This window comes from Phoenix dactylifera, unplaced genomic scaffold, assembly GCF_009389715.1.
Source record: "Phoenix dactylifera cultivar Barhee BC4 unplaced genomic scaffold, palm_55x_up_171113_PBpolish2nd_filt_p 000130F, whole genome shotgun sequence".
NCBI classification, from domain to species: Eukaryota; Viridiplantae; Streptophyta; class Magnoliopsida; order Arecales; family Arecaceae; genus Phoenix; species Phoenix dactylifera.
Window position 1 is genome coordinate 488,455 of NW_024067692.1, and position 21,550 is coordinate 510,004.

The 21,550-nt window shown below is 40.9% G+C and overlaps 2 protein-coding genes across 4 annotated transcripts; one reads left to right on the forward strand and one right to left on the reverse strand.

Moving 5' to 3' along the window:
* The first annotated feature begins 588 nt into the window (after window positions 1–588).
* LOC113463756 (protein yae1-like) lies at window positions 589–15,085 on the forward strand. Its single transcript, XM_039116731.1, has 5 exons — window positions 589–1,855; window positions 14,190–14,311; window positions 14,471–14,592; window positions 14,764–14,820; window positions 14,911–15,085. The coding sequence occupies exons 1-5, from the start codon at window positions 1,807–1,809 to the stop codon at window positions 15,035–15,037; spliced, it is 477 nt and encodes a 158-aa protein (XP_038972659.1). The 5' UTR covers window positions 589–1,806; the 3' UTR covers window positions 15,038–15,085.
* A 904-nt stretch (window positions 15,086–15,989) lies between these two features.
* On the reverse strand, window positions 15,990–20,707 carry LOC103722267 (probable galactinol--sucrose galactosyltransferase 2). Of its 3 annotated transcripts, none has more exons than XM_008812747.4 (15): window positions 20,494–20,707; window positions 19,903–20,099; window positions 19,541–19,818; window positions 19,310–19,400; window positions 19,156–19,204; window positions 18,918–19,009; window positions 18,729–18,839; window positions 18,523–18,645; window positions 18,005–18,415; window positions 17,772–17,913; window positions 17,614–17,681; window positions 17,283–17,417; window positions 16,965–17,182; window positions 16,777–16,865; window positions 15,990–16,664 (listed from the first exon to the last, which is right to left on the reverse strand). In XM_008812747.4, exons 2-15 carry the CDS (start codon window positions 20,091–20,093, stop codon window positions 16,296–16,298), a joined length of 2,367 nt encoding a protein of 788 aa, XP_008810969.2. In that variant the 5' UTR covers window positions 20,094–20,099; window positions 20,494–20,707; the 3' UTR covers window positions 15,990–16,295. The 3 variants fall into 3 exon arrangements, with proteins under 3 accessions (XP_008810969.2, XP_008810971.2, XP_038972677.1); XM_008812749.4 differs by having other exon boundaries at window positions 20,645–20,706; XM_039116749.1 differs by having other exon boundaries at window positions 20,627–20,706.
* Between the last annotated feature and the right edge of the window lie 843 nt (window positions 20,708–21,550).

Below are 21,550 nucleotides of genomic sequence, written 5' to 3' on the forward strand. Positions count from 1 at the left end.
CCAAAGGGAAAACCAACGGGATTAAGGTTTGTTGGTGAGCCAAAGGGAAAACCAACGGGGTTTAGGTTTGTTGGTGAGCCGAGGGTAAAACCAACGTGTAAGGGTTTGATTGTGATCCCGGGAAAACAATCGGGGAGGTTCTAGTCGGTGAGCCTGGGAAAACTGACCGAGTTCGTTGTGCGCTCGTAAAACAACAAGTTGGGTTGTGAGCTTGTAAAACAACCGGCTGTAATCGGTAGGATTATAGTGAAATTCCCAAGAGGTCTTGGGGAGTGGATGTAGGTGCTGGGGTGCACCGAACCACTATATGTCCTTTGTGTTTGTAATGCCTCTAGTTATTGTCTAACTAACACACTTACTTACTTAGATAAATTGCTTGCTTAATTCTTATCCGCACATCCTTTAGTTGCAAGCATATTTAATCAAGTCGAAGTCTATACATCAAACCCTTGCTAAGTTTAACTTTCACTGTGCATCTAGACAACTTAGCATAGTTAATCAAAAAGTTTTAGAAGTAGTTTAAAAGTTTTAAAAGACCCAATTCACCCCCCCTCTTGGGTTGTCACCTTGGGCAACAGTATTAAATATGTGAGAGGTCCACAAGTTTGAAAACAAAAATTTTTGAAATGTGTTAGATAAGTTTCTCTGGAAAGTAAAAAAAGCTTAAGGTGTTCCTACAAGATGGGATTAAACTTTTTTGATGCTAGAGAGTACTCTTTGTTTATCGTCGAGCCTTTTTTCATTTGAAATTAAGTGACTTTAATTACAAGCATTGTCCATTTGAAGAGGAGTGGGGCAAAGTTGAGAAGATTAGCGAGTTGTTGAGTATATTCTATGATGTTAATTTAGTATTCTTCGGAGTTAAATTTCCTACATCAAACCTTATTTTTTTCTCAAGTTTTCTTCATTGAGCTCATTTTAAGGCAAGAGATGGAGAGTATAGATGCTTTCATGCAAAGAATAGCATAGTAGTTGTATGGAAAGTTTGAAACTTATTGGTCAGATCATAACTTAATCTTGGCCATGGCAGTCATTTTGGATCCTTAGTACAAATATCAGTTTGTGGAGTATTGTTATAAGAAATTGAATGGATATGGTTGTACCGAGAGCATGCACATTTGCGATTGTATGTTTTCTCTTCTTAATCAGTATATGCTTGCTTCTTCTGAAGCTCCAACTATTAGCACATCAACTCATGGAGACATAGAGAGGGGTACTTCTTGTGAGACTTCTGAGCCATATAGAAAAGCAGATGTTTTTAAGGTAATATAAATTTTTTTTATCAAAATAAATATATTATAGTTGTATATGGTATTTTTTTAATAAATAACTCATTTCATTTTTTTTCAATAATGTAGGATTTTGATACATTTGAAAGCTTTGATTTTGCGGCTACTGCATAGAAGTCTTAATTGGAATTATATTTGGACGAGCCTAGAGTTGATACCAAATTCAATTTGGATATTCTTGATTTTTGAAAAGTCAATCAGTTTCAATATCCTCAACTTTCTCTTATGGCACGTGATATTCTAACTATTCCAATATTTACAATCGCCTCTAAATCTACTTTTAGTATCGATGAGTGAGTACTTGATAAGTATCGTAGTAGACTTAAACCACATATTGCTAAGGCCTTAATTTACGCTCAAGATTGGATGTTTGAAAAAAAAGGTATATATTTCATTAATTATATTTCTATTATTTTTTGAATGAATTTATTATTATTGTTGTAATATTTCAACGTAGATGTTTTGGGACCCGAGATAGATGAGATTGTAGAAGATGTTATAAACTTAAGTTCCTACAATGAAGCCCAATCAACTCAATGCTCAGCCAATGTTGAATCCAATCTATGGTAAGATGAATCATGATCATGGATACTTTTTTGGACTTGAGTTGCTTTTTGTTTAGAACTCCTTTTTAGTTTTGATTTAAATATGCATGGATGTTGTCATGGGACTCTTTTTTTATTTGCTTTGACTATGGATCGTCATTGGACTTATGGAGTTATGGTGGTGGTTATTAATTATTAAGTGGTAGATATGTGTAGTTTCTTTTGATATTTATATCTATTTGATAGTTTCTTTTGGTAGATTCTTTTTTGGCACATGTTAATATTGTAACCATGATTAGAAATTTGGTTCTTGTTTCATGAGGAATTAATTTCAGCCTTTCAGGTATGTTCTCATTATTTTTCACTTAATAATTCCTGTTGACCCCCTAATGGATTTTGATGAATACAAAACACTAGAGTATAATTCCATTTATCTTAACAATTTAATTGAAGATTTCATGTATTTTATTAAGAATATTTTTTAAGGACTTATTGAAGAATTTTTGAGATGAAAGAAAAAGTTCAGGGACAGCCGAGACGTCTCCGGGTTGTCTCAGAGACGTCTCTGGCATAAACAGAAAGAACTGGCACGTCTGGAGACGTCCCCAGCACCTGCCGAGTCGTCCCCGCGATAGCGGAGTCGACTCTCTCAGTAGCGGAGTCGACTCTCTCAGTGGCGGCAGAAAGGCAGTTTTCAAGAGATATGCGCGAGACGTCCCCACTGTACGCGGAGTCATCCCTGCAAGTAAAAAGCAGACTTCCCGAGTCGTCCCCGAGGTAGCGGAGTCGGCTCTCTCAGGGTTTTCCAGAGGATGTCATTTTCGGTGATAAGGCAGCGGAGACGTCCCCTGAAAGAGCGGAGTCGACTCTCTCAGAGAATTCCAGAAGACATGTTTTTCGGAGTTATAACAGCGGAGTCGTCCCCAAGGCAGCGGAGTCGTCCCCATGCAAAAAGTGCAAACAAGCCGAGACGTCCCCGTAAAGTAAAGAGACGACCCTCTCAGAAAAACAGAAAAACAAGGATTCAAACGATACAATTCCAGAGTCGTCCCCGTAAAGTGCCGAGTCGACCCCAAACAAAGTGAAAAGTAAATTTATACAGCCGAGACGTCTCGCGTTGAAGCGGAGACGTCTCCGGAGCGCCTGGGACGCGACTGACAACTTTTGCAGGTTTGGTTTGAATTTCAAATCTCTTTTACTTTATCTCTAACGGCTATATTTGCTTTTTGGGCTATAAAAGGGACCTCTTAAGTGCTTCTCAACAACTCTTCACCAACCCAAAGCTAGATCATTTAAGAGAGAAGCAAGAGAGAGAAGTTCAAGGGAGTGAGTGCATTCAAGTGAAGAAATCAAGTGCTTTCAAGCTTTCCAAGTGATTTCAAGCTCAACCACTCTCTTCCGCTCGGGATTCAAAGCTCATACTCAAGCCTACGCGATCCACATCGGAAGAATCATCATTTCTCACGCTTCCAACGGCAAAAGGATTCTTCCGGATTCTATTGTTTATCATTGTCATATTTGCTTATTTAGAGCTTTTCAATCCTTTGTAAAACCTTTCATTGTGGTGCTTGTTCCAGTCAAAGGACTTGGAACAAGGGAAAGGCGTCCCAAGCCTAAGTGAAATTGGGGGTTATAGGGTTTGTTGTTAGCCCGGTGTAAAACAACGAGTTGGGTAGTGCACTCGCAAAACTACCGGACTGTAATCTTGGATTATAGTGGAAATTCCCAAAGGTGCTTTGGGGAGTGGATGTAGGAGCAGTGGAAGCTCCGAACCACTATAAAACCTTGTGTTTGCGATTGACCTTTCTCATTCCTCTTTCTTTACTTTAGTTCATACATTTGTGTGTTTTATTTTTAATTAGGCGAAAAGTTTTAAAACACCCAATTCACAATCCCTCTTGGGTGACCATCTCTGGGCAACAAGTGGTATCAGAGCAGGTGCTCTGTGTATTTCTTGAAGACCTAACCGTCTTAGCCAAAGATCTAGATGGGAACACCTTTTAACAATGTTCCTGCTGAGGGGCAGGCAACCAATAGACCTCCACTCTTCAATGGGACAAATTATACCTATTGGAAAACTAGAATGAGGATCTTCATTCAAGCACAAGACTATGCCTTGTGGAGGGTTATAGTCAAGGGACCACAAGAACCATCACACATAGTTAATGGCATTCAAGTTCCCGAACCTGAGGAGGATTGGGATGAGAATGATGATAGGATGGCTCAACTCAATTCTAGAGCCATGAACTCATTATTTTGTTCCCTAGATGTAAATGAGTTTAATAGAGTCTCCACATGTAGTTCCGCTAAGGAAATATGGGATAGGCTTGAAGTTACCCACGAGGGTACAAATCAAGTCAAAGAGTCCAAAGTGAACATTCTAGTTCACAAATATGAGTTGTTTAAGATGGAACCCAATGAAACCATCACATGCATGTTTATACGTTTTACCGATATAATTAATGGTCTAAAGAGTTTGGGTAAATCTTATACTAATCCGGAACTTGTAAGTAAAATTCTCAGGTCTTTGCCGAAAGCATGGGAAGCAAAGGTCACGGCGATCGTAGAAGCCAAAGACCTCAACACCTTGGGACTAGAACAACTTTTGGGCTCATTGATGACGCATGAGCTCACGATGAAGCAACATGAAGATGATTTGCCAAAGAAGAAGACAATTGCACTCAAGGCTACTTCGAGTGTGTGTGAAGAAGAAAGTAGTGAGAGTGAGGAAGAAAATGAGGACGAGGACTTGGGTTTGATAGTTAGGAAGTTTAAAAAATTCATGAGGAAAAAGAAACCCTTCCCAAGGAAAAAATTTGGAGGGAGAAATGATTGGGAAAAAGAAAAAGAAAAAGAAAGAGACCCAATCATATGCTATGATTGCAAGAGACCGGGACACATTCGTTCCGAATGCCCTCAACAAAAGAAGTATTTTGGAAAGAAGAAGAAGAAAGCATTGAAGGCAACATGGGATGATAGTGACACATCATCTTCCGAGGAAGAGAAGGAAGAGACCGTCAATTTGTGCTTCATGGCGTTCGAAGACGACGAGGTATATCAAAATCCAACTATAAATTTTACTTTAGAAGAATTATATGAAGCTTTTCAAGAACTTATGGGTGATTGTAGTATGTTAGGAGCAAAGAATAAAGAATTAAAAACCTCCAATCAAAAACTGAAGGAAGATATTGAAAACCTATTAATTGAAAAGGAGAGCATTAAAAATATTAACACTATTGACCTAGAAATCAAAAATTCAAAACTTAGCATTGAAAATGAAAAGGCAAAAACACTAATTAAGGAATTAAATCTAAAAGTAAAATCCCTACTCGATAATAATACCTCACTCGCACAAAATGTTGAATCTCTTAAAAAGGATAAGGAAGAACTAGTTAAAGAAAATTTGAATCTTAAGAATGAGGTACATAAGTACAAACCAATTGTTGAAAAATTCACACAAAGCTCTGAAAAATTAAATCTTATTCTTTCAAATCAAAGAGCTGTTTTTAATAAAGCCGGATTAGGATATAAAACTAACAAGCAACAAAAATATCTAAAGAATTTCTTTGTGAAAGCAAAAGATGTCAAAACTGAAAAACCTACATGCTTTCATTGTGGAAAGAATGGACATAAAGCCTACTCTTGTATTCAAAGAAAGATCCAAATTAACAAGAGTACATTTGTAAAAGCTAAAAACATAACTAAAGTATGGGTGCCTAAGGGAACCAACTACACTAACCACGAAGGACCCAAGAAAACTTGGGTACCTAAGAGCTTCACATGATCATTTTGCAGGTATGCCTTGCAGCCGGAAACAAAAAGAGAATGTGGTATCTTGATAGTGGTTGCTCAAGGCATATGACCGGTGACAAGAGTCTCTTCGTCACTTTGAAATCAAAAGAAGGAGGAGTAGTCACATTTGGAGACAATGCTAAAGGTCAAATCATTGGTGTTGGTAAAATCTCCATTTCACCCTCCTCTTTTATTGACAATGTATTGTTAGTTAATGGACTAAAACATAATCTATTATGTATAAGTCAATTTTGTGACAAGGGATTTAAAGTGTCATTTGAATCATCACTATGCATAATTAGTAGTCCAATTGACAATGAGATCATACTCACAGGACATAGGCATGGAAATGTTTACATGGTTGATCTTGATGATCTCACCATGAAGGATGGCCAATGTCTTGTAGCCATGAGTCCCAAAGTCAATGAGACTAGTTGGTTATGGCATCGTAGGTTAGGACATGCTAGCATGGATTTAATTTCTAAATTGATTACAAAAGATCTAGTCAAAGGACTACCAAAGATAGATTTTGAAAAGAACAAAATTTGTGCTGCATGTCAATTAGGGAAACAAACGAGAAGCTCTTTCAAGTCTAAAAACATAGTCTCAACAACAAAACCCTTAGAACTAATCCACATGGATTTGTTTGGACCCACTAGAACTGCTAGTCTAGGGGGTAAGAAATTTGGTCTTGTAATTGTTGATGATTTTTCACGTTTTACATGGGTTTCATTTCTTGCACATAAAGATGAGTCCTTTTCCGCTTTTATCAAGTTTCATAATAGAGTTTCGAATGAACTCAATCTTAAACTAAAAGCAATTAGGAGTGATCATGGTACCGAGTTTGAAAATCAGCACTTTGAAAAGTTTTGTGACGAAAATGGTATCAATTACAATTTTTCGGCACCTAGGACACCCCAACAAAATGGGGTGGTAGAAAGGAAGAATCGCACACTAGCAGATATGGCTCGTACCATGTTGTGCGAATCGGATCTACCAAAATATTTTTGGACTGAAGCAATAAATACTGCATGTCACATTTTAAACCGTGCATTAGTTAGATCCATCTTGAAGAAAACACCTTATGAGTTAATAAAAGGTAAGAAACCAAATATAAGCTATTTTCATGTTTTCGGTTGTCGATGCTTTATTTTAAATAATGGAAAGGACAATCTAAGCAAATTTAGTGCTAAATCAGATGAGGGGATCTTCTTAGGTTATTCCTCATCTAGTAGAGCATACAGGGTCTTCAACAAGAGAACTCTTGTTGTTGAAGAATCCATTCATGTTGTTTTTGATGAAGCTAACGGAGATTCTTCTAGAAAAGAAGAAGATGGTGATGCAGGTATACTTGAAGACCGAATGAAGGAATTCTCCATACAAGACAAACAACATGAGGATGAGATCAAAGAAGATACAATTCAGCAAGATGAAGAAGATCAACCTCCATCAAGAAATCAAGATCTTCCTAAGGAATGGAGGTATGCACATGGTCATTCAAGGGATCTAATCCTTGGTGATCCTTCGCAAGGGGTAAGGACAAGATCCTCTCTAAGAAATACCAGTAATTATCTTGCTTTCGTTTCACAAATAGAACCTAAATCACTAGAAGAAGCCGAAAAAGATGATAATTGGATGAATGCTATGCAAGAGGAATTAAACCAATTTGAAAGAAATGAAGTTTGGACTCTAATGAAAAGACTCCCTAATGTTACAATTATAGGCACCAAGTGGGTGTATAGAAATAAACTAGATGAAGATGGAATAGTCATAAGAAACAAAGCTAGACTAGTTGCCAAAGGTTATAATCAGGAGGAAGGAATAGACTTTGATGAAACTTTTGCTCCTGTTGCTAGATTAGAAGCTATTAGACTACTTTTGGCATATGCATGCTTTATGGATTTTAAACTCTATCAAATGGATGTAAAAAGTGCATTTTTAAATGGTTATATAATGGAGGAAGTTTATGTAGGACAACCTCCAGGTTTTGAAAACCACTTACATCCAGATTACGTTTATAAATTGCATAAAGCATTGTATGGACTTAAGCAAGCTCCTAGGGCATGGTATGAAAGATTAAGTAATTTCCTAATTGAAAATAAATTTAAGAGAGGAAATGTAGACAAAACCCTCTTCATTAAAAGAAAAGGAAATGACTTATTGCTTGTGCAAATTTATGTGGATGATATAATTTTTGGTGCTGCTAACGATAGTCTTTGTCAAGAGTTTGCCAAGCTTATGCAGGGAGAATTTGAAATGAGCATGATGGGTGAGCTCAACTTCTTCCTTGGGCTACAAATAAAACAATCAGAGGAAGGCATCTTCATCAGTCAGTCCAAATACATCAAGAAAATGTTGGAAAAATTCAAGATGAAGGATGCAAAGGAAATCAGCACACCCATGGGCTCAAGTTGCAAGCTTGACAAAGATGAAAAAGGTAAAAATATAGACTGCAAATTGTACAGAGGTATGATAGGCTCATTACTTTACCTTACTGCTAGTAGACCAGATATATTATTCAGTGTTTGTATGTGTGCTAGATACCAAGCATGTCCTAAGGAATCACACTTGCAAGCTGTTAAAAGAATTTTTAGATATCTGGTAGGGACATCTAATGTAGGCTTATGGTATTCTAAACAATCTGACATAAATTTAATTGCTTATTCCGATGCTGATTTTGTCGGGTGCAAACTCCACAGAAAAAGCACAAGTGGCACATGTCAATTCTTAGGTGCTAATTTGGTTTCCTGGTTTAGCAAGAAACAAAATTCAGTTGCCTTGTCCACAGCTGAGGCTGAGTACATTGCAGCTGGAAGCTATTGTGCCCAAGTTCTTTGGATTAAGCAACAACTTGAAGACTTCGGTATCAAAATGGATAATATACCAATTAAATGTGATAATTCAAGTGCAATTAATTTAACAAAAAATCCTGTCCAACACTCTAAGTCAAAGCATATAGAGATTAGGCATCATTTTATTAGGGATCATGTGCTGAAAAATGATGTGATGATTGAATATGTATGTACTGAAAATCAATTAGCCGATATCTTTACAAAGCCCCTTTGTAAAGATAGATTCAACTTCTTAAGGAATGCTTTGAGCTTGTATGATCCTAGCAAATAAATTGAACTTGTATTGCATTGCCTTGCTACTCAAACTAGTAATCCACCTCAAGGTAAACATAAGTGAAAGCATGAATTCATCTAAGCTAAATGACGAACTGTTTGACTTTTCGGAGGATGGTTACCCTCCCTTGGACTCTTCATGGAGATATTTTCAGAGCCTATTTCATAGGTATTCGAAATTTGGTCAAACATTCCTCATTTCAATATTAATAATTCAAAAATCATTATCAAATTATTATAGGATGTATTATTAAGGGGGAGGATCACAAACAAATTCACTCTGTGTTTATCAAAAGAAATCATGTTGATTAGGGTGATTAAATAAAAAATTGGGAAAAGATAGAATTCAGTCTGAAATTTTTCAGTGCTGGAGACGTCTCTGGCAAATCGCAGAGACGTCCCCCAGGCGAGACGTCTCGCCTTAGTCGCGGAGACGTCTCGGGGACCGAACGAGGGTTTTTAAAATAGGTCGAAACAGCTCGAGCCGACCCGAGCTTTCCCTTTCATCCCCGACAAAAACAAAAACCCTAACCTCCATTTTTCTCCAACACAAACCCTAGCCTCTTTCTCCTCATTTCCCTAGGATTTCCATTCAATGGCACCCAAAAGAGCTAGGAGGACTGGTGGGAGGCGTCCTAGGGCAGCGGCCGACGGTGAGGAACGGAGGGAAGAACCTTCCGCGCCGTCTCCTCCGGTTGCTCCGCCGACCACAACCATTTCCTGTGCAAATCGCACAATGACAACCGGGAGGTACATAGATTTTCATTTTCTAGATAATGAGGGGTTCTCTATTGGAGAGAGACTCCGAGACCAAGGGTGGGAGCACCTTTGTACCCTCAATACCTCGACCTACCCCGGCCTTGTTAGAGAAATGTTTAGTAATATGGCTTTAGGGGACTTAGGGTACACTGCATATGTCCGGAGGACATTAGTAGAAATTAATGAGGACATCTTATCCACTGTTTTGCAAATCCCTAAGGACGGTGATGCTCCAACCTCACATCCCCAAAGGGAAATAGCCCTAAACTTACTTTTAGGACGAGAGGACTGCGGCCCTCTTGATGTAGTGAACTCACAAGACCTAAATGCCGAGATGAGATTACTTTTAAGTATTGTCAACCGGGTCTTGTTTTCTAAAACCGGTCGCTTCGATTTTGTTTTGGAGCGAGATTTAGTTATCATGCACCATATCCTACTAGGGATTCCTCTAAACCTCCCTAGACTCATGTTAAACTACATTGCTCTATGTCATAGGTATTCTAGGTTTAGTATACCCTATGGCATGATATTTACCCTAGTATTTAAACACTTTAAGGTTCACATTCCCGAAAATGAACCTGCAAAACCCTTGAGAAACACCGACTACTATAATGAGGGCACAATGCGAAGAATGGAGTTTCAAAAGGTAGATGGGTCTTGGGTCAAGGTACCAAAAAGAAAAGCTCAAACCCTAGAGCCTGAGATCCCACATCAGGAGTCTGACCACCACTCTCCTCCACCCAGCCACATGGATTTCCCTGATATACCCTCCAGCTCAGCTGGACCTTCCACATCCATGCCACCACCTCCTCCAGTCAGTGGGCCCTCCTTCCTATCAGAAGACCAGATGCGTACCTTAGCATCTGTCATTTGCCAGCAGATGAGGGAGGAAATGAGATCCATGATCTCTACTGAGTTGGCCCCCATCAGAGCTTCACATGAAGGGCTTCTACAAGAGCTGAAGGAAATTAGAGCTCAAATTGAAGCTACAACGCAAGAAATAGTTGGTGTGGGTGCCACCCAAACAATCAGATCAATTGAGCTAAAGGACAGCTTGAAGACCATTTCAAAGAGTCTTAAAGAGTTGACAAGCCCAGGAGGAAATGTGGGCACCTTGGTTGCCCAACTTAGAGGAAGAATTGAAATGGCAACCATAGAATTTGAAGCACTCGTGGCAGCCTTCCATAAGTCACAGGGAGATCAGTTCAAGACCCTAATGGATTCAATCAATGCATTTATAGATGCAGCTTGTAGGGCTTATGAGCAACGTCGCCGATAAGGGACTTTTTGTAGACATCTAGGGATCTTCTTTTTGTATACCCTAGGCTATTTTGAAACACTTTTTGTAGTAGAAATCAATACTTGTAATGATTTCTTCTTTTAACTATGTACTGACTTCAAAGGTTTACAATGATACATGAATACAATTTCTTTTGAAACCTTGTGTATGTGCTACTGTGTATGTGATTCTGTGACTGTGTATGTGTTTCTTGTGATGTGCCATAAAAATCTCATAACATACCTTAAGTATTCAAATTCAACACAACTTATCCATGCATATGACACAGGGGGAGCACATCTTGTGATAACTATGTTAAACAAAAAGAGGAGTCTGAAATGAATTCCAAAACAAAGGGGGAGTGATATGAATGACTAAAATTCTTTAATAGAAATAACTTGGACAGGGGGAGCACAACTTGAATCTCCTTGAGTAGTTCATAGAAGGATAATTTGTCCCCTTCATTGTTGATGACAAAAAGGGGGAGTAGATATATAGAAGGGGGAGTAGAACCAAGAGTAGAACCAATATGGATATTGGATACATTGGAATGCAAAATACGAAATTCATACTCCAAAGTTGAATTAGAAAAGATAAAATTGAAAAATATTGGCTTTCAGATAATTGCCCTTCTGGAAAAGAAAGGGGGAGTCAAAAAGAACTTAGCTTTCAAATTTTAACTTAATTCAAATTCAGTTGATATGCTAAAATTGCTTAAGAGCTATAAAGATCAATCTTATGCATAATGATAGAACTGAAAATTGACTATTTTGAATTATGCACACTGTATCTAGCTCTAATCAAAACATTATGCTTGTACATCTGATCAAATACTGTGTATATGTTTAAAATTCGAATTTTGCATATACTCAGTGTTTTGTCATCATCAAAAAGGGGGAGATTGTTGACCCCCTAATGGATTTTGATGAATACAAAACACTAGAGTATAATTCTATTTATCTTAACAATTTAATTGAGGATTTCATGTATTTTATTAAGAATATTGTTAAGAAATGTCTAGGCAAGTTCCCATGATTTTTTAAGGACTTATTGAAGAATTTTTGAGATGAAAGAAAAAGTTCAGGGACAGCCGAGACGTCTCCGGGTTGTCTCAGAGACGTCTCTGGCACAAACAGGAAGAACTGGCACGTCTGGAGACGTCCCCGGCACCTGCCGAGTCGTCCTCGCGATAGCGGAGTCGACTCTCTCAGTAGCGGAGTCGACTCTCTCAGTGGCGGCAGAAAGGCAGTTTTCAAGAGATATGCGCGAGACGTCCCCACCGTACGCGGAGTCGTCCCCGCAAGTAAAAAACAGACTTTCCGAGTCGTCCCCGAGGTAGCGGAGTCGGCTCTCTCAGGGTTTTCCAGAGGATGTCATTTTCGGTGATAAGGCAGCGGAGACGTCCCCTGAAAGAGCGGAGTCGACTCTCTCAGAGAATTCCAGAAGACATGTTTTTCGGAGTTATAACAGCGGAGTCGTCCCCAAGGCAGCGGAGTCGTCCCCATGCAAAAAGTGCAAACAAGCCGAGACGTCCCCGTAAAGTACAGAGACGACCCTCTCAGAAAAACAGAAAAACAAGGATTCAAACGATACAATTCCAGAGTCGTCCCCGTAAAGTGCCGAGTCGACCCCAAACAAAGTGAAAAGTAAATTTATACAGCCGAGACGTCTCGCGTTGAAGCGGAGATATCTCCGGAGCGCCTGGGACGCGACTGACAACTTTTGCAGGTTTGGTTTGAATTTCAAATCTCTTTTACTTTATCTCTAACGGCTATATTTGCTTTTTGGGCTATAAAAGGGACCTCTTAAGTGCTTCTCAACAACTCTTCACCAACCCAAAGCTAGATCATTTAAGAGAGAAGCAAGAGAGAGAAGTTCAAGGGAGTGAGTGCATTCAAGTGAAGAAATCAAGTGCTTTCAAGCTTCCCAAGTGATTTCAAGCTCAACCACTCTCTTCCGCTCGGGATTCAAAGCTCATACTCAAGCCTACGCGATCCACATCGGAAGAATCATCATTTCTCACGCTTCCAACGGCAAAAGGATTCTTCCGGATTCTATTGTTTATCATTGTCATATTTGCTTATTTAGAGCTTTTCAATCCTTTGTAAAACCTTTCATTGTGGTGCTTGTTCCAGTCAAAGGACTTGGAACAAGGGAAAGGCGTCCCAAGCCTAAGTGAAATTGGGGGTTATAGGGTTTGTTGTTAGCCCGGTGTAAAACAACGAGTTGGGTAGTGCACTCGCAAAACTACCGGACTGTAATCTTGGATTATAGTGGAAATTCCCAAAGGTGCTTTGGGGAGTGGATGTAGGAGCAGTGGAAGCTCCGAACCACTATAAAACCTTGTGTTTGCGATTGACCTTTCTCATTCCTCTTTCTTTACTTTAGTTCATACATTTGTGTGTTTTATTTTTAATTAGGCGAAAAGTTTTAAAACACCCAATTCACCCCCCTCTTGGGTGACAATCTCTGGGCAACAATTCCATTCTATATACTTTCAGGTTCTAGTTTTCCATTTAATTAATTATAATCCGATTCACCCACATGTATAGTTGCATGGCTGTAATCTATGCAGGATAATTTCTGTATAATGAATTATCCTGATATCTCTCTTATAGCAAGTGGAAAGCCTGAGTAGGCATACTAAAGTACCGTAGTTCGAACAAAATCCAAGGGTTATAATTGATATGGCAAGTATTGTAGTTTGACCAAACACAAATCTTTAGACTGTTAATTTGCAGCTAGATTGCATCGGAATGAAGCTTGGCAGCCCAGATCTTCATGAAAATAAAAGTTTTTTTTTTCCACTTCAGGTCTAAATGGCACCCAAAATTAAATGGATGGATGCTGTTTGTACTCGGCGAGAAAACATTTTTCTTATCATGCATAACAAGGACCGAGAATTACTAGGCATTACTGCCGTAATAACCATCCCAAAAGGAAGAAGATAATTTTCGCATCATAACAAAAAAACATACCTCCAAGTGAAAGAGTCCAATCGGTTTCAAGATTTTGGTGTCCACATTAACGCGATTTTCGCATAAGTTTACCCAACTTTGTTTTGCAACTTATTAAGATGGGTGGAATATATGTGGTGCATAAAAATTACAATTTTCTATAACTTATTGAATGATAATTTATGTTGAGTGATGACTTACAGTGATTGAAGCCTAAGAAATCCATAAATTATGTCTCTATAGTCCAGTTACAACCATCAAAAACTAAAGTTAGCATTAATGGAATCTCGAGGATTAGTGACTATATACATCTTTTTGCCAAAATATAGCTATTTTCTAAATAACTAGAGTTTCCATGGAGTTTGAATTTTATAAAAGCATCTATTATTGTTGATTTAGAAGGAAATAACTAGATCTGCTGACTTAGCACACTTTTGTTTCAGATGATGGAAGTGATAATTTTTGGTTTGAAGATGATCTTTCAAATGACATTTTAGATGATGGCTCGAGTCATGCATCCATATTAAACAGAGAAGGGAGGTGCAGGCACAACAAAAACCATACAGTATCCTTTTAGACTGTGTGGAATCATTCGCTTATCTGCATCTACTAGATTATGTGCGCAGAAGTTTCTAAGTCATAACTGATTTTCATATCGATATGAACAATATCTTCTCAAAACTTTTTGAACGACGACCCTTTGGATAACTTGACAAAATTTTGGATGGGATATCGAGATAGTATAACAGCAGGCAAGGAAGCTTCTGCACAAAAGGGTTTTAGTGTTGGCTTTAGGAAATCTGCATATGTTGGTTATAGATGGGGCCTTGTCAGGGGCATTACTTGGTAAAAAGATATTCCTGCTTTGAGTCCTGATCTGTATGCATGAATCTATTGATTCATACTGATTGCCCTTCTTTCTTTTAACTTTTCATGGTAATTACAGACACAGTGTGCGTGCTGGCTCTCAGATTCCTCTAAATAAAAGTTGGTGAAGAAGTTTGAGAACAGAAATAGGTTCCTGAATTTGGATGAATCTGTGCAAGCAATCTCTGCAAATGATGCTCTCAAAATGTATAATAGCATCTTACAGAATGGATCCATGCATTCTCATGATCATTCAGAAGGAGATCTGAAAGTAGCATCTTTGATAGATGAAGATTGAAGCTCCAATAAGTTAGAGAATATTTATAAGGACCTTATTTCTCTTCTCAATGATGCCCCAGAAATTAAATTAAGATACGAATTGGTTGAAGGACCGTCCCGGAATGTTCTGGTATTATATGAATGAACAAATAGCTTGTAAATGTAAATGTTACCCGGAAGTTTCTGTATTGAATGGTTTTCGGTGCTTGTTGTAAAGATTGAATGCTTTTTGAATGTCGATGCTATTTAGACAGGATTCTTGTAATGTTTTCTACGTTTCTTTTCTTTTTCTTTTGTTGCTTAATGTATTAAACAGATTGGGCTAGGTTGGGTTAGGCTAACAGGTTACCTATTTATCAAAAAGTTTAAACAAATTAGGTCGGTTTGGGTTGGGCTAACAAGTTATCAGTTTATTAAACAAGTTAAACAGGGCGGAGCAGATTATTTGTTTATTAAACATGATAGATTCAGATTGCAAGTTCTGACCTATTTAATAAACAGGCCAAGTTCAGGTTTATGATTTTCTGACCAAATCTGACCCAACTCATTTATGTTCGACTCGATTACCACCTAGTTAGCTGGCGTATTTCTTTGGCATTGTTAAATAATACTTGCTTTATTTTCCTTCTGTTTGTGCAGTCTCAATTCATAGAAACTAATAACAAAAAAGATTGCAGATATCAATACTAAACCATTTTTACATCACAGCTATTTTCTTCTTTCACATCAGCTCGGAGCCAATCAGAGAAACATCACTCATCATCATTATCAAAAAACAAAGAGAGAAGAAATCAAAGAAACATCTTTGCAATAGTATCACTACAATGAAAGGATTTATCTCGCAAATAGTGACCAGCTCTATCCGTGTCAATGTTCAAACCCTACAAATGGTTCCAAACATTTGAAATAAATCATGTTTTACAAATGATTGCAGTGTCTTAGATGGGTCGACAAACTTCGCTCAAACAAAAAGCACAACAAGAAATTATAGTCCATACTCTTAGAGGTTCCAAAGAAGGAAAACGAGATTCTGCTTATGCAACTCTTCTCTGATGCATACTTTGCGATATTTTAGACACCCAAACATCAGAAATTAGTAGTTTTCAATAACTCTGGCAACATAAATTGCCATAACTATAAAATTGTCCTGAAAGCTCATGCATTCAATGTTCACAGATAAGCATAGCAATTTTATTGCAACAAGCGATGAAAGTGAACACTACAGCCAATATATTCCTCTGGAGCAAGGGACTTTCAACTACCCTCTTGACTACAAAATTATCCTGACATCTCCTTCCTTCAATGTTAATAGATAAGCACAGGAACTCTATTGCCATAAGCGATGGAAGTGAACACAAAAGCCAAGCCGTTCATTCCTCCGGAGCAAAGGACGACTCAACCTTTTAGACTTGGATCTCAAGAGCCCACCGGTACATCTCCTCCTCCGGCACAGGGATATTGAGCATCACAAGCCCCATAGCAGAATCATAGCTGAACTCCACATCAGAAGAATCCAGTGTACACTTAATCGGCCTCTGGGATGAGTAAAACCCGAACCGTCCGCATCCCCGTACTCTAAGAACAACCGTGGCAGTAGCTGCTCTGTTCTCACTGAATTGCTCAGCCACATCGAAAGAAGCATCACCATCATCGCGGCGGTCCTCCGTCGAGCCAGTGGATGGCAACCGAATGTCGAATTGCTCCACCGCTCCGCCAGAATTAAACATATCCAGTAGTCCGATCGGTGCCACCGAGATGCCCGGGCTGATCACCTGAACAAACGGCAAAAACAAAGGTTCCGATGAGATTTGAACTCATCACCTCAAAAAAAAAAAATTGCACTTGGTTATTGCAAAAACCTAAGCTATGAGAACAAACTGGTACCTTAATGGGGCAGATATGGAAGAGCTCATATTCAAGAACTTTGAGAGTCACCGGCAGCGTTGCGCCCTTCGGCAGCCGAACCAATTCACCTGCGAGAATGAGCAACACCGACCGATCAACAACGGAGGATATGATGAAAAAGAAAGAAAGAGCTTAAACGCGCGGGAGAATGAAGGACAATACTGAACCTGATTTATAGGCATAGACGGCGGCTTGGCCGTCCCAGCCTTCGCCGGCGAGCTGGGCGATGTTATCGACATCCCGGGCGCTGACGGTGCCGGTGAGGGTCCCCGGGGCGGCGTTGTGTACGCGGGTCTTCTTGGCGATCTTGCACCACCCGGCGCCCTGGCAATTGAACACGCCCACCACGCCCGTGCACTTGTTCACATTCCATATCTTCAGCAAGCTGCACCAATATTACCATGTCATGATTAACCTCCATCAATACCCAAACAAGAGAGTTCTTCTAAATCTCGATATTAAATTAGCAGGGCAGAAAGAGGCACCTGGTGCCATCACGGGCGGGGTCGTTGAAGAGGCTGTCACGGGTGGGACGACCAGGGAGTTGGGCGCGGAGCACGGACCCATCGGGCAGGACCAGCGCCCTTAGGAGCTCGAAGTTGTGGTGGCCCGGCTTGTCACTGACACATCACCAAGTATTAACAACAATCAGTAAGCGTTAATCAGAGAGACGCGACCCATCATCTTGCAGGGCATGGTTTCAGGCCTCCTTCGGTACCGATTTCGGAATTGCGACAACACACCACACACAGAAACGAAATGCCATGGAATCATTAGAAGAACATTAGTTGATTTAGATACTGATAGGCGGCTCACCTAACGTAGATCGCGCACCCACCGATGGCACGGGCGGCTCCGTGGTATTCCGCCGCTGGGTGGAGGCTCTGTTCGCAAACCAAACATTTGTTTCCATTCCATTTCTATCTATATATAGGTATATATTATGTAAAAGAGAGTCCTTGTGGAGGACTTACATGGAACATATCCCAGTCTGGCTGCATAAATTCGCCCAGGAAAAGCGTATTATACGCCACCGAAGAAATGTGGATGGTATGCGACGCTGGATCCCTCGGAAAGAAGTCGTCCGACGCCCTCACCACCGCCGTCTGCTTCGCGCTGCAAAGCCAACCAATTGCAACCATCAGATCATCATCAGACGAGTCACTGGGCTGGGTCCCCACTGATAAATAGTGACACTAACACCTACCTGTACAGCATGTCAGTGTTGTGGCACATGCAAGAGATACAGCCGTTGTCCGGGAAATTACGACTAACGGACGCCTCCAGGGCCTGTTGGTAGGCACGTGTGAGGGACACACGGCCACCGTGGCCGGCACCCAAGGTCTCGATGATGTTCTGGACGTCGACCTTAACGCCGTCAACTCCGCAGGAGGCGAGGTACGCGTGGAGCTCGGTGTAGAAGCTGAACACCTTCTTCGGGTGTACCAGACCCAGCCCCTGCACCGCGAGGCTGTCCATCACGATATCGGGCTGGTTTCCCATCACCCCCGGTGAGGTCACCGGGTAGGCCAACGTGCTCTCGTAGTGCTCCATCCCCTCCCCCGCCGGCTTCACCCCTCCCCAGTAACCGGCCATCGCGTGCCAGACGTACACGTACCTACATCACATCGTATCCACAAATAATATGTATATATACAATCGATCGTATCCCGTCCATATAATCTAAAATCGACGGATGGAAAAAAAAGAGACAAGGGTACACACTTGACGTTATGATGCTGCCTGGCCTCGTCCACGACGACCTTGAGTCCAGGGGATTGGTCCTCCTCTCCGCTCTTCTTCTGGAACTTGGCGTTCTCCTTGATCCCGGTAAGCCTGCTAGCGAATCTGAAAGACGGAAACAAGCACAGCGTCAACTATCTCACATCACCACCCCAGGAAAACAATGGACGGACGGTGATTGATCTTACTGTGCTCCCTCCTGCACGACGACACTGGACTGGCCCTGGACTTCGGAGCCGATTTGTTGCCAACCATCGTCTATGATCAGGAACCGCGGATGCGCCCCGCCGTCTGATAAGCTGGACCACCAATAAAACAACGGTTATGATCAAAATCAAATAATGGATTGTGGTAAAGTCGGTAAAGGTTGGAAATGCCTTTTAAGGCCCTCATGGACGCCCTCGGCCGTGACCTCGGTGTAGAAAGCGTCCCATGTGCACCATCCGAACCAGTCCAGGAAAGAAGGCATCTGCCATCACCCAGGAAACGAGAAGAACGTTAATTTGTCACTATTACGACGTTATAAATGCGACGGAAAAGATGTGGAATAATCTAGAAAAAAACAAAATCAAATTCAATAATTTTGGGCCAGCAAATTGTTTATGTCACGGATACCTTCTTCTTCTCACGGTGATGGAACGTTCCCATGTGTTTCTCAACAGCCCTGTTTGTTTCCACCATAATGGGTTAGCATCAGAACCCACAAATCTGAACTTGGATGAAAACAACAAAATTGAAGGGAAAATAATCTACGGGGTTCGATCCATACTTGACCGCCTGAGTAATGACTTCGAAGGGACTGGTCCCGGACTGCATGTAGACCATGTACTGCGCCTGATTGGTCTCAACCGCCATATCTCCTGCACACAAAGAAAGTTTTAGATGATGTGATCTAATTTGACCGGAGATGGTTCTCCAATTTGCTGCAAGAGCTCCCGATCGGTAAATCGTGCTGGATTTTTTTTTTTTTTGGGTAATATTTTTTGGGGGCTAAACTTACCGCTCTCGAGGCAGATCTCGATCTGGTCGTGCTCGTTGCCTTGGAGAGAGGCCCGGAACTGGCCCTCGAGGAGGGGGAGGAAAACGGTGTAGATGGTGGCCGCGCCACCTTCCTCTCCGGAGTCTCCGGCGGCGGCTCCGAGCTCGGCCTCGGCCGTGCCGTCCTTGCTCTGCACCAGCATGAACTGGGTTTCCAGCGGCACCTCCCGGCCGGCCATCCCCATCCGCTGCGTCATCCACCATAGCTTGAACCGGAACAAGCACATGAACCGCAGGCCCCTGCAACCACCACCCAATCGTTACGTTTCGGATCTGATATCCCGATACAAAGTTGGAGGAAAGAAGGAGGAGATGATGGCGTACTGGAGGGTGCCCATGGTGAAGACATGGAGGCTCGTGCGGGCGGAGGCGGTGGCGCCGATGAAGGCACCGTCGACGAGGCCGACGCCGGCCCCGTGGGTGAGGACGATGTTATCCGGGACGCCGGTGAGGATGGTCTTCCCGTGGACCACCAGGTTGCCATCGCTGATCGAGATCTTCGGACCCACCGTCATCTTGCCCTGCATCACCGTCCAAATAATCAGAATCCCTGTAGCTGCAAAGTGTTCCTCATGGTATCCGAAGTAAATAGAAAGAATGATAAGGGCATCTTGGTTTCCATGGGCTGCACCGGTAACAGGAGCGCCCTGGAATTTCAAGGAAATCACCGAAAACTGCGAAAACCCTTTTTCTCTCGGAGAGCAAACAAAGCCTAAATTTCAGTTTTCACGAAAATTTTCTTCATGAAAACTGTTGATGGAAATGAAACGAAGGTTTAAGTCTAAAGCCAAAACATCGATCGAGATCCCATGAAGTCGATGGCGGCGACATGAATGGAACTCGAGTCGGTTTAAATTCTCCGGAGCCTTCTAATGGCTTCTCTCTGCAAACAGTAGTCCAGGATCCTGCACGCACCTTTTAGACTCTAATTTGGAGAAGAAGATAAACTGATCTCTTGGAGTTCCAAGCGATTGATAGTGAAATGAAGGTCGAGAAGATGTTAAAAAATAGATAGCTCGCTAGATAGATAAGAGAGATAAAGAAGCACTCGATAGAAGAACCGCACTCCTAAATGGAACGCCTCTTCTTTGGTAGAGCACTCTTTTAGAGGCTAGCGCCCGCTCATGTGATGGAGGAGGGAGAGAGGGGGGAGGGAGGGGATTTTATACTCCCGCCACCGCTGAAGGTCGAGCAAGTCTCTGACATCAGATGAATGGGATTTTGACACGTGGTCGCCGATTTTACGCATTTAGCCTTGATGGTTCGTAAAAACTCGTAGTGAATATATTTAGTCGAAAATATTTTAAGTATTTATATAGGACTAAGAAATTCAAAATGACAAATGATATCAAAACGAACTCGTTTTATAGCCTATGTTGCTTAGGGATACTCCAGCATAGATTTATGGAGGCTGACTATGGACCGATTATGGTGTTTGTAAATCCAAAAAATATCTTCATCCTTACTATTTTAGGTGAGGACCTTCATCCTGGCCATTTTGGATGAAGTCCTGAGTTGTGGCAGAGGCTGTAATTGCTAGTTTGAGAGCTGATGAAGCTCCAAAATTTGGTAGTTTTCCCCTCTAATTTTTAAAGTTTTTTGAACTGTAGCTAAAGATGATGCTTCTAATTTTTGACTAGAGCTGATGAAGCTCCAGATTCTGATGGTTTCCCCCTTCTAATTTTTAAAGATCTCTGGACTGTAACTAAAGATGATGCTTCTAATTTTTAAAGATCTCTGGACTGTAACTAAAGATGATGTAATATCTTCCATCCGTGAAGAGCTCTGATATGCAGCATGCCTGAGGTATGGAAACGCAATTTTATTACTCTTATTCCAAACACAAGTAACCGCATGAGTTTAAAGATTTTCGGCTTATAAGTTTATGTAAAACTCTCTATTAGATTGTAGCCAAACTTTTGATTAACAGGACGAAGCCTCGTATGCCCACAATTGTTTCGGAGGAACAAGG

Excerpts from the sequence above, each read along its gene's own strand:
- LOC113463756 (XM_039116731.1), top strand. The coding sequence starts at position 1,807 with ATGAAGCCCAATCAACTCAATGCTCAGCCAATGTTGAATCCAATCTAT. Across the intron at positions 14,312-14,470 it reads GGCACAACAAAAACCATACA|ATGGGATATCGAGATAGTAT; the intron begins GTATCCTTTTAG and ends ACAAAATTTTGG. Across the intron at positions 14,593-14,763 it reads CTTGTCAGGGGCATTACTTG|GTTCCTGAATTTGGATGAAT; the intron begins GTAAAAAGATAT and ends GAACAGAAATAG.
- LOC103722267 (XM_008812747.4), bottom strand. The coding sequence starts at position 20,093 with ATGACGGTGGGTCCGAAGATCTCGATCAGCGATGGCAACCTGGTGGTC. Across the intron at positions 19,819-19,902 it reads TTCACCATGGGCACCCTCCA|GGGCCTGCGGTTCATGTGCT; the intron begins GTACGCCATCAT and ends TGGTGGTTGCAG. Across the intron at positions 19,401-19,540 it reads CGAGATCTGCCTCGAGAGCG|GAGATATGGCGGTTGAGACC; the intron begins GTAAGTTTAGCC and ends CTTTGTGTGCAG.